Consider the following 12,603-nt stretch of genomic DNA (forward strand, 5'->3'; position numbering starts at 1 on the left):
CTAAAATGGCCTTCTAAATAAAAACTCATTTCACCAGTCTAAATCTTACTGATTTTATAAATTGGACCTGCTTACAGAAAGTAAACACTATTCTTTCTCTAGTTTTCCATCTGCTAAGAGACACACTATTAGAAATTCTATCAGACATCAAATGATTGTGGTTGTTTGCTATCATACACTACACGTTGTCTTGTCTTCCTCTGACAGTTGCTCAGTTTGTTATCTTGTTGTACAGGGAACACTGTCAGCAACCTCATTATGATCCTGCCTCCCATCTACGGTGCCATCCAGACGTATAAAGACGGCCTAGAGTTCCGCTACGTCTACTCTTTTCTGGGATTGGCAGGTAGGTGCTCCATACACATCAGGAACTATTAGTATGATTTACTAATATTTTATAATACAAATGAGTTTATTTCCTAAATGCTATACCCATTTTTTCCCCATGTGTTTTTTCATCAGAAATCGTTGCCTATGGGTACGTTCATGTGTGTGTAAAATATTACTGATCTCTGATTTTTATTTCATACATTTTAGATATGTATTTTTATTTTTACGCTATACATTATATCCATTGTTTAGCTGGAATGGAATGCTCGATCCGGTATGCTGAGTATACAAAACTTTAAGATCACCGGCTCTCTCCATGACATAGACTGACCAGGTGAATCCAGGTGAAAGCTATGATCCCTTATTAATGTCACTTATTAAATCCACGTCAATCAGTGTAGAGGAAGGGGAGGAGACGGGTTGAAGAATGATATTTAAAGCTTGAGACAACTGAGACATGGATTGTGTATGTGTGCCATTCAGAGTGTGAATGGACAAGACAAAAAAATGCAAGTGCCTTTGAATGGGATATGGTAGTAGGTACCAGATGCACCGGTTTGTATTAAGAACTGCAACGCTGCTGGGTTTGAAACGCTCAAAAGTTTCCCGTGTCTATCAAGAATGGTCCACCACCCAAAGAACATCCAGCCAACTTGACACAACTGTGGGAAGCGTTTGAGTCAACATGGGTCAGCATCCCTGTGGAACGATTTCGACACCTTGTAGAGTCAATGCCCTGATGAATTTAGGCTGTTCTGAGGGCAAAAATGTACAGTACTAGTCAAAAGTTTGGAAACACTCATTACAGGGTTTTTCTTTATTTTTACTGTTTTCTACATTGCAGAATACTAGTGAAGACATTAACTATGAAATAACACATATGGAATCATGTAGTAACCAAAAAAGTGTTAAACAAAAATATATTTGAGATTCTTCAAAGCCACCCTTTGCCTTGACAGCTTTGCACACTCTTGACATTTTCTCAACCAGCTTCATGAGGTAGTCACCTGGAATCCATTTCAATTAACAGGTGTGCGTTGTTAAAAGTAAAATAGTGGAATGTCTTTCCTTAATGCGTTTGAGATAGCACTATTTGGTAAAATAGTCCATATTATGGCAAAAAAACAGCTCAAATAAGAAAAGAGAAATGACAGTCCATCATTACTCTAAGACATGAAGGTCAGTCAATACAGAACATTTCAAGAACGTTAAGTTTCTTCAAGTGCAGTCGCAAAACCCATCAAGCGCTATTATGAAACTGGCTCTCATGAGGACTGCCACAGGAAAGGAAGACCCAGAGTTACCTCTGCTGCAGAGGATAAGTTCATTAGAGTTAACTGCACCTCAGATTGCAGCCCAAATAAATTCTTCACAGAGTTTAAGTAACAGACACATCTCAACTGTTCAGAGGAGACTGCATGAGAGAGACATCTCCCTCAACGTCAACAAAACGAAAGAGCTGATCGTGGACTACTGGAGACAGCAGAGAGAACACTCCTCCATCCACATCGATGGAGCTGCAGTGGAGTGGGTCAAAAGCTTCAAGTTCTTCCGCGTGCACATCACTGAGGACCTAAAATAGTCCCTCCACACCGACAGAGTGGTGAAGAAAGCACAACAGCAGGGCTCTACGCTGACCTTTTTTACAAGGATCATACGTGTGCCTAAGTTGGAAAATGTAGGCGCACACAAATAAATGTAGGATTTCAATGAAAAATATGAGGTAATAAAGCTAGAATCCTTCATTCTTCTAGGGGCACTGGTGCGCCTAAATAAAAATTCCAGTTCGCACAGAAAAAATATTTAGGCCATTTGCGAGTAATATGGTTGCCCTGTAGAGCCCTGAACAGACCCTTTTCGACCTCAGGAGTCTGAAAAAAATCATCTTGGCCCCTAAGACCCTCACAAATGTCTACAGATTCACTTTCGAGAGCATTCAGTCTGACTGTATTACTGCCTGGTATGGCAACTGCACTGTCCACAACCGCAAGGCTCTCCAGAGGGTGGTGCGGTCAGCCCAACGCATCACTGGGGGCACACTGCCTGTCCTCCAGGACATCTACAGCACCTGGTGTCACAGGAAGGCCAAGAAGATCAAGGACCTCAGCCACCCGTGCCACGGCCCATTCACCCCGCTACCAGGCATAGACAGTACAGGTGCATCAAAGCTGGGACCGAGAGACTGATCGAAGCTGTTTATCTCCAGGCCATCACACTGTTAAACAGTCATCACTAGTCGGCCTCTGCCTGGTAACCTGCCCTGAACCTTACACTGTCACTAGTTGGTTACCACCTGGTACTCTACCCTGCACCATAGACTTGCTGCCCTATGTACCTAGAGTCATTAACACTGGTCTACTTTCATGTTTTCATACTATTTTACCCACTGAGTATACCAAACATAAGGAACACCTTCCTAATATTGAGTTGCACCTCCCCCTTTTCCCCTCAGAACAACCTCAATTTGCCGGGGCATAGACTCTACAAGGTGTCCACAGGGATGCTGGCCAATGTTGACTCTACTGCTTCCCACAGTTGGCTGGATGTCCTTTGGGTGATTTACCATTCTTGATACAAACGGGAAACTGTTGAGTGTGAAAAACCCAGCAGCGCTGCAGTTCTTGACACAAACCTGTGCGCCGTGCACCTATTTCCATACCCCATTAAAAGGCACTTAAATGTTTTGTCTTGCCCATACCATCTGAATGGCACACATACACAATACATGTTTCAATTGTCTCAATGTTTAAAAATCCTTTAACCTGTCTCCTCCCCTTCATCTACACTGATTGAAGTGGATTTAACAAGTGACATAAATAAGTGATGATAGCTTTCACCTGGATTCGTCTGGTCAGCCTATGTCACGGAAAGAGCAGGTGTTCTTAATTTTTTGTATACTAAGTGTTCAGTATGTATATACTGTATTCTAGTCATGGCTCATCTTATATAACTACTGTTGTATACACATGTTCTATTCATATACTGTCTATACATTCCATTTATTTTATATATTGCTCGCTCTGATATTCCTTAATTTTATTTTTTTGATTGTGTGTATTGTTATTGTATTGGTAGATATTAATGTACTGTTGGTGCTAGAAACATAAGCATTTCGCTGCACCTGCAATAAAATCTGCAAATCTGTGTAAGCGACCAATACATTTTTATTTGATTTACTTGTACATTAAGCTGCCTCATACTCTAGAAACAGGAGATGGGCTCCTGCTCCTATGAGCCGTTCCGGCTCGTACAAGCCAAGGCTTGTGTAAGGCTACTTACAGTACTTACTCCTACTTCATAGTATTTTAAAAGGACATCATCAAGAGGCCTTTCTGTTTATTTGAGTGAATGGTTTGAATGTCTGTGCTTCCTGCTGCTTGTTTAAAGTGATCTCTTCTTCTGTTCCAGCTGTTGGCATCGGTTCCTGGTGCTTCCATATGACGCTGCAATATGAGATGCAGGTGAGCTGACTTTTAGTATCTAAAAATAAATTGTGATTCGTCAGCACATTGTATGCATCCACCATTGAAGAGTTGTGTTCTCCTAATCACATGGACCTTTTCAGCTGTTAAGGACATAAAAAATGATACCTCATCATTTCCTGAAGAATGCACATGCAGTTCGGTCAGACACTGGAGTCAACAGAAAACAATAGTCCTGTCATGGCTCGTGCCGACCATCCCATTATACATCACTCTCTGTCTCTGCTGTCTGACCCCCACAGTTGCTGGATGAGCTGCCAATGATCTACAGCACCTGTGTCTTTGTCTACTGTCTGTAAGTACCCAACATAATGGATTTACGCTCTTCAGCTTTCACAGTGCCAATGCCATTGAGCAGCCCAGGTCAAAAGCTCACTGAAAGTAATTTGAGGGCAATATAAAATGTAATGTGATAAATGAAAAGTGAATCCAACCCTCCAATTGATCTACCCTAAGAAAGCACATATTGTGTCTCTCTCGTGGTTGTAGATGCCATGTAACTGAGCTGATGTCTATGGATTCAGCGGCACTTAGAGTTCCTCCATTTCAACTGGGGCATCTTTCATCATCTTGCTCTCCATCCTTCTCAAAGCCTTACTGTATACAGTATGTCTATAATTACAAATATGTGTTTCATGAGAGGAATGATCATTTAATTCATTTTTTGTTACAGATATGAATGCTTCAAGCAAGAAAACACTCTGAGTTTATTTCCTATCACATTGTTATTGTTCTTCAGTGTCTCAGTCAGTGTGGTGAGTGTCTCATAAATCCCACAGTCAGGTCAAAAATTATTGGTGCCCTTGATAAAAATGATGTTATTCTAATGCATTTGCTCAGATATATATATATATATATATATATATGCACGAAAATTCTCAGCAATAAAATAGTGATCAAATTAAGATCCTACAGCTGTAGTGGTGTACACACAACTAAAGCTGTAGGATCTTAATTTGATCACTATTTTATTGCTGAGAATTTTCGTGCACAGCAGGAAATGCAAAAGTGTAGTGGATTCAAGGTTTAAAAAGGCTTGTAAAAGTTTGTAATTTCCACTTTAAAATGTCTGACTTGATTTGCCCTACTGAAAAATGTATCAACCCCTCCAACATTTTTTCATTAGTTATAATCCACATAATAATTCACATTTCCTGTTGCTGCAGTATTATTTTCCTGCTGTACCAAACTGGCTCATATTTAAGATCCTACGTCTATACCACTATTAGGGCAACAATTCAGTGGTAAACTTTCCTGGTATTGGACGAAAGTGTATCTTGTCCCCACGTACAGTAAGGAAGATGGTTCGGGAGGCAAAGGGCCAAAGTTGGAGAATTACAGATTTTTTTTTTCATGTATCTTCCGGTGACCAAGTTTACGCCACCTCCATGCTCTCTGGAAGGGGTGCCAGAAAAAAGACTTTATTGAGAGCGAACAACAAATGTAAACGCCTGGAGTTTGCTAAAATGCATTGGCACTGGATTGGAACTGGTATTGTGGTCAAATAACATGAAAATAGAGCTCTTTGGCCACGCACACCTGTGGTGGGTTTGGCATCGAAAGAAAGATGCATATGCAGATTATTTTAGATGTAAAAAATTTTGCTTGTTGAACAAAATCTTTCTCTGAGCAATTGTATTAGTATAAAATAATAGAATTTAAAAAATGTGCATACAAAATAGCTCAGTATTTGTATTATTTAATTTATAAAGTATTTTTTTCCTCTTCTTTACCAAGGGTGCCAATCATTTTGGACCTGACTGTAACTGTTGTGTCCATTTTCATTCTATTACTGTATGTCAATAATTAATGTCACTATCTGCATTCTCTTTTTTCTCTTTTTTTCCCCAGGTGTATTTACAATGGAAAGAGCCAGTATTTCACCAGGTAAGAGAGAGTACATTTGCACTCTTCAGTGAGCATGCTCTTTGTTTGGTATTAGGTTTCACTGTATCATTAGTAAATGTTGCCCCTGGCTAAAAGTGGAAACAGCCAGTCATGAGGTCCTGTTAGATTGCTATTGTGGCATGTCACTTCAGATGTCTCTGTGCAGTTGTATTCAGCAATGCAATATATTTCAGCGTTGTCACTTGTCGTACAACATGTCATACACCACCTATTTGACTATCTCTTTGACTAATCTTATATGCCCAGGTTACACTTATATAAACTCCTCTCTAGCATACCACCACAATAGCCAGTGTTGCTGTGGATATTGAGAGTCTAGAGAAGTGTCTGTGTTGCTCGACAACAACAGAAACAAAGTGACAAAGCAGCCTTTGTTTACACTTCAGAGCCCCCTCTGCTTAACCTACTGCTCCATGGTGGCACACGTTTAGTCATAAACATGCCCTCAACAGTCTGTTTTGGAGGACGTTATATTGTCAGCATATTGTTTCAACTAGTTAGTGTTTCACACCAAGCTGATGCATGTAGTTTGATTTGCTACTCATTTAGATACAACACACGAACTGTGACCATCCATGTATACGTCTCATCAACCATCACAAAAGAGCAGTCTTTATTTGAGCATGGATTTAGCACAACCTCATGTTTGAACCTTGTACATGCTGTGTTATCCTTTTTTAGGGGTTGAGCAGTCTGGTTGAAAACGTGTGCATTATACACCTCATACTTAATTTCACCTTTGTTCTAGTGAAAACACCAGAATTAGGCTACTTTAAAATATGACACAGATCTGAATTTGGTTGCTTTTCAAAACTAAAGATTCTTCTTTTTGTGTCCTTAGGTCATGTATGGTGCGCTTGTAGCCTGCTTGGTGATGCGTTCTATCTTCATAGTTACATGGTATGTGGCAATGTGGTAGCATCATGGCGCAGTAGTTTGGGAAACTAACTGATAACTAAGAGGTCAACAGTACATTTGTTGTCCTTACAAAGTTTGAATTGTATAATAGCCACACACCATTGGATACTGCTATTATGCTGATATTTGTGGTTCTGGATGACAACGTTTTCAGAAACCACAGTACGAAGTAGGGCAGAGGAGGCTGGTGGGAGGAGCTCATTGTAATGCTCATTGTAATGGCTGAAATAGAACAGAGTCAAACGTGGTTTCCATGTTTGATGCGTTTGATACCGTTCCATTGATTCAATTCCACCCATCACAATGAACCTGTCCTCCCATAGCTCATCCCACCAGCCTCCTCTGAAGTAGGGCTATGTTATAACATTGTTTATACATCTCATATGACTTTGTATTTTAACTGCAGGGTCTACCCCTGGCTCAAACCTATGTGTTACATCTCCCTGAGTGTCTTCCTGCTGGGGTTCCTGTTGTGGAACATTGATAATCTGGCATGTGACTCACTCAGGTAAATATACAAACAATTTGCACATGCTGACATCAGAATATGGACATCCATTTCCCTAGATGTAGGATCTCAATGTTGAAGGAGAACTTTCCTGCAATGCAAAAATGTTTTTAACTTGGCCTGTATTTGAGGTTTAAAAAGACTTCTGAAGTTTGTAATTTCCACTTTAAAATTTCAGACTTGAATTTCCTTTAACATTTTTAATCAATCTCTACAAAAATGGCCAATATTTATAATCCACATAATAACGACTATTTCCTGTTGCTGCAGGATTATTTAGCTGCTGTAGCAAACTGTCTCAAATTAAGATTCTACGTTTGTAGACAGAATCAAATGTAAAACTCTCTACTCCTCACTCTCCTTTAGATCCACCAGACAGAGATTGCCCCCTGTTGTTGGGGCGGTGACACAGTTCCATGCCTGGTGGCACATCCTCACAGGCCTGGGCTCCTACCTACACATACTCTTCAGGTAAACTATCCACTGAACCGTCTATATTCTATAGGTCTTATAAAGCTTCTACTGTGTTTGTTTGCTCATTGTATTTGTTCCCACTAAAATTGATTTATTCTGCTTGAAAACATAATTAGATTAAGAACAGACTGGTATCTTGAGTAGGGATATGGTCAGATGATTTCTACAAGAATGTGTTACTGAAAAATGTAGTATGTTCTGTTGTCATGTAGCCTCCAGATACGGTCAATCTACCTCAAACACAGACCAAAAGTAAAGGTAAGCGTGCTCTCATCCTCCCAGTTCTTCAACACATCCCAGTTCTATGCTTGTGTATACAGATGTAGGCTCTACAAGTTTTACTTGCGACAGGGTGACCAAATCAAGACCCCACACCTAGAGAGCGTGAGGTTTTGAGCAGAAGATGACTCTGCTATCTCCCCTCTTCAGTGTGTTGTTGTTAAGTTGTCCTGTACAGTCCAATGATATTTATACTGAACATTCCTCTTTAAGTAGATTATTGGTGTTGGGAATAGAAAATATAGTTGAGTATGTGTAGTGTGACATTCAGTCATGACATTCAATCAGTCATAACTAAGGTGACATTCTATGGTATGCATTTATGGACTGAGGGTTATGATAAGGACATTTTTGGGGGATGCAATTTCTATACAATAGCTATCTTCAAATACATAACGGCTGCATGCAGGGATGTATGTATGCCTGCCCACTGTTGGGCAGAGCCCCCCTCCATCCTTCTCTAATACTCATCATACCTGAAGATCATTCAGAATCAGAACTGCCTTCAGGTTATGATACACAAGAGGTTTTTCAAATTAAGATCCTACATCTGTATGGCACCATAATATCAACAATAACCTAACACTTGTCCACAATGTGTTCAATCAGTTTATATGTGGAGTGTGGCCCATGTTGCACATGGAGGCTCAGAAGACAAGCTGAGTGGCTGGAGACCATGAAGGAGGGTGACTACCATACAACAGGCATCAGCAAAGGGACCTGACCTGCTAGTCTGCCAACTCCCCCTCTGCTGTCTCTGGGACACATACTGTACACCCCACTACCAGAGGTCTGGCAGGTCACCCCCCCAACCTACCACTCCAGGGACCCTTTTGTTTCACACTGTGTGGATTTGCCAAGTACAGCATAGCGTTGAGAGTTGATATGGAATGATTTTTCTCTTTCATCGATCACAATAGGATTTTCATGGTGATGTTGTAGTGTTTTTGTTTTTAAGTTCTCAAACATTTTGAATGCATTAATGCACATACTTTCCTGTATGTCGATGCATATATGATATGTAGCTGCCCTGCCCGAACATGGATATTTTCTGGAATAAGATTAGGAAAAAAGACAATAGTCATAAGAACACATCTAAATTATATTAGTGTATGTATTATAACATTCAATATGATACTTTAGCATATTCACAAACCATAATAATGTCAGATGGTCAGGTTGAGCTGGCTGTATTTTTCATTGGTTATGTTTAGACCCGGGAACTGGTTTATACTACCCTATTTTTTTCAATATAAATGAGCAGGCGCTCTTATAGAGAGACTTAAGCCTTCCGCATGCTTTGGTTCGGCTGATGCTTAGCTGAACAAGTGTTCATATACTCCCTTAAAAGACCTTCGCTTGAGCCTCCCGAGTGGTGCAGAGGTCTAAGGCAGTGCCACTAGAGCTCCTGTTTCGAGTACAGGCTCTGTCGCTGCTGGCCACGAACGGGAGACCCATGGCCCAGCGTTGTCTGGGTTAGGGGAGGGTTTGGCCGGCTGGGATGTCCTTGTCCCATCACGCTCTAGCAACTCCTGTGGTGGGCCGGGCACATGCACGCTGACACGGTTGCCAGGTGTACAGTGTTTCCTCTGACACATTGGTGCGGCTGGCTTCCGGGTTAAGTGAGCATTGTGTCAAGAAACAGCGGCTTGGCTGGGTCGTGTTTCGGAGGACACACGGCTCTCGACCTTCGCCTCTCCCGAGTCTGTATGGGAGTTGCAGTGATGAGACAAGACTGTAACTATCAATTGGGGAGAAAAAGAGATTTGAAAAAAATAAAGATCTTTAAAAAAATAAATGCCCTTCGCTTGAAAAAAGCAGCAATTACTACTGTTTGTCCATATTGAAACTCCGTAGCCAGTAAACACTTTCTCAAAATAGTCCAACATTAATGATAACTCAAGAAATGTTTCATTAATTTTGAAATTTTTTCTGAGGAGATCTTAGTTGCTCAACTTTACATCTAAAATGTTTGGTGCAGTATTTCTCAAGTGAAATAATTAGCATGAAAACGATTCATCTCTAGTTGAGTGACAGCAAACATGAAGCATTAACAATGACAGCATTGAAGAATCCCTACTGTTGACCAATCACCGACGAAGAAGCGTAAAGTTTGGTTACCAACTTTGGCTACCGACTTTGGCTTCCATCTAAAAATGTTTGTGTGCACGAACAGCCCAAAAAAACCTTGCCAAAGACCAAAACAAAGAAAAAAGTCATAACTGTTTCGGATGGGAAGCCTGCAGACACCGTTACAGTTAGTGCATTCATCTTGAGATACCTAGGTCAGACAACCGCATATCACAGTCATGGTATGTACATTTTTCCTCAAAGAAGTTATCAGCAAATGTCAGTGCTAGTAGGAAAACACAAGTGCATAAGCATGAATTAAATGTCTTATTTAAGATACTTTTTGAAGAGGTAGTGTTTCAGACATTTTGGGAAAATTGGCAGGAACTCTGCTGTCCTGACATTAGGGGGAAGCTTGTTCCATCATTGGGGTGCCAGAACAGAGAAGAGTTTTAGGGGTGGGAGGCCCAAGACACCAGAGGTGGCAGAGGTTCCCTTCTCTAAGGGAATCTGGTCTAGATGATACAGTGTGTGCTGGCTACAGACAGGACTGAAACAGAGATGGCAGGGAAAGGTATAATAAATCAGTTATATTGACTACAGTATATATGTCCTCTGCAACGTCTTGGTAACACAGGAACACTCTTTGACTTCAATGACATGTAATGTATGCCAAGACTGCAGCTGCATTATACTTGTTGTTTAGATATTTTTACATTTACATGTCCATGTGTTTTATGATTTACTTGATTAATATTAACAAATCGACGGGAGATTATACAAGTTAAGGATTGTTCCATTTCAAAAAATACAGTCACGTTGTTATCATAGTGGGAATTTCAAGGATACAGGGTAATTATTTTCATGTGTATGTATTTTTATTTGCCAACGCAAAAGATCATGAAGAAAGTTTACCTGAAATAAAGATATCTGCACAAGCCTTGGTGTTGCTGCCAAAAGGAGGAATGAGAAAATAGTGTTTTGACTGACCACTGAATATTTCTGACCACTGTTCTACAGACTGGATCATCTGGACATGTATGTTTTCAGATGGATTTGCCATTTAATATCCATTATTTAACTATCTAGCAATGAATACAGGTGTCTGCATGTCTGCAATTAAATAATTATCATTGTCCTGTATTACCACACACACATATTTGCTTCAAGGATGAGACCTCTGAACCTGTTTGTATCTACTGTACCAGTCTGTTCATGCACTGCAGTTCTAGTGATGGATTCCAACACGCTCTCATTCCTTATGGCCACTAGATGGCAAGGATTGCCATATTTCAGTTTGAGGCTATATGTACATTTACCAAAGGATCCTGTTCTGTGAAACCCTGGATAAATGCTGTAATTTACAATGCCGTATTCTGGGGATTTGTCTATGTGAAACTTCGTGTGAATTTGATCTTAAATGTAATGTACTTACAGTACCAGTCAAACGTTTGGACACTTACTCATTCAAGGGTTTTTTCTTTATTTTTACTGTTTTCTACATTGTACAATCACAGTGAAGACAAAACTATGAAATAACACAGAATCATGTACTGTAGTAAACAAAGACGTGTTAAACAAAAATGTATGAGATTCTTCAAAGTAGCCACCCATGCCTTGATGACAGCTTTGCACACTCTCTCCAGCTTCATGAGGAATGCTTTTCCAACTTGAAGGAGTTCCCACACACGCCGAACACTTGTTGGCTGCTTTTCCTTCACTCTGCAGTCCGACTCTGCAGTCCGAATCTCAATTGGGTCGAGGTCGGGGGATTGTGGAGGCCAGATCATCTGATGTAGCACTCCATCACTCTCCTTCTTGGTCAAATATCCCTTACACAGCCTGGAGGTGTGTTTTGGGTCATTGTCCTGTTGAAAAACAAATGATCGTCCCTCTAAGCCTAAAACAGTTGAGATGGTGTATCGCTTCAGAATGCTGTGGTAGCCATGCTGGTTAAGTGTGCCTTGAATTCTAAATAAATCCCTGACAGTGTCACCAGCAAAGCACCCCATACCATGCTTGTGTTTCTTGGCCCAAGCAAATCTCTTCTTCTTATTGGTGTCCTTTAGTAATGATTTCTTTGAGGTAATTCAACCATGAAGGCATGATTCACGCAGTCTCCTCTGAACAGTTGATGTTGAGATGTGTTTGTTACTCTGTGAGGTGCAGCCAATTTCTGAGTCTGGTAACTGTAATGAACTTATCCTCTGCAGCAGAGGGTCTTTCCAACTTGCAGAATTTCCTATGATTCAGTGCCCTCGAAATAATAATGCTCACCGCGCGCACGACTTTCTGCATCACATTCTGTAAGTCTAGCCACAAGTGCTTCCTGATGAATGATAAATTGAAAAGTAACAAATTCAGGAATATGCTCTCTTTCTCATCAGGCCTATAAGTACCTTCTCCTTCCCTCGCGTGTTTGGGGTCGTGTCAGTGCACAGAGATGCCAGATTTAACTAGTCAATATTATTATCAGCAAAAAAATGTAACAAGGGCTTTCAGAATATCCTCTCCTCATGTTTGTCTCTGAAGGGGCAGTAAACATAAAAGTTCCTCTCTGAACAACTCGTTTTGAGGGAAGTGGACCCAAACACATCATTAGGCAATGTCACTTACATCAGTGCTTTCGTCAAG

General features: G+C 40.5%; 1 protein-coding gene across 2 annotated transcripts in view; it reads left to right on the forward strand.

Moving 5' to 3' along the window:
* Positions 1–10,909, forward strand: part of LOC139418285 (alkaline ceramidase 3) — a 14,645-nt gene extending 3,736 nt beyond the window's left edge. The window contains exons 2-11 of one of the 2 annotated variants that reach the window (XM_071167643.1): positions 236–346; positions 3,739–3,791; positions 4,055–4,107; positions 4,486–4,567; positions 5,664–5,699; positions 6,562–6,620; positions 7,045–7,146; positions 7,513–7,617; positions 7,833–7,878; positions 8,509–10,909. In XM_071167643.1, coding sequence (XP_071023744.1) covers positions 236–346; positions 3,739–3,791; positions 4,055–4,107; positions 4,486–4,567; positions 5,664–5,699; positions 6,562–6,620; positions 7,045–7,146; positions 7,513–7,617; positions 7,833–7,878; positions 8,509–8,562 — 701 coding nt within the window. In that variant the 3' untranslated portion in view covers positions 8,563–10,909. Of the gene's footprint in view, positions 1–235; positions 347–458; positions 479–3,738; positions 3,792–4,054; positions 4,108–4,485; positions 4,568–5,663; positions 5,700–6,561; positions 6,621–7,044; positions 7,147–7,512; positions 7,618–7,832; positions 7,879–8,508 lie in introns of those variants that run through there. The other variant, XM_071167644.1, reaches the window with a different exon arrangement.
* Positions 10,910–12,603: the final 1,694 nt, after the last annotated feature.

Source organism: Oncorhynchus clarkii, chromosome 10, assembly GCF_045791955.1.
Source record: "Oncorhynchus clarkii lewisi isolate Uvic-CL-2024 chromosome 10, UVic_Ocla_1.0, whole genome shotgun sequence".
NCBI lineage: Eukaryota > Metazoa > Chordata > Actinopteri > Salmoniformes > Salmonidae > Oncorhynchus > Oncorhynchus clarkii.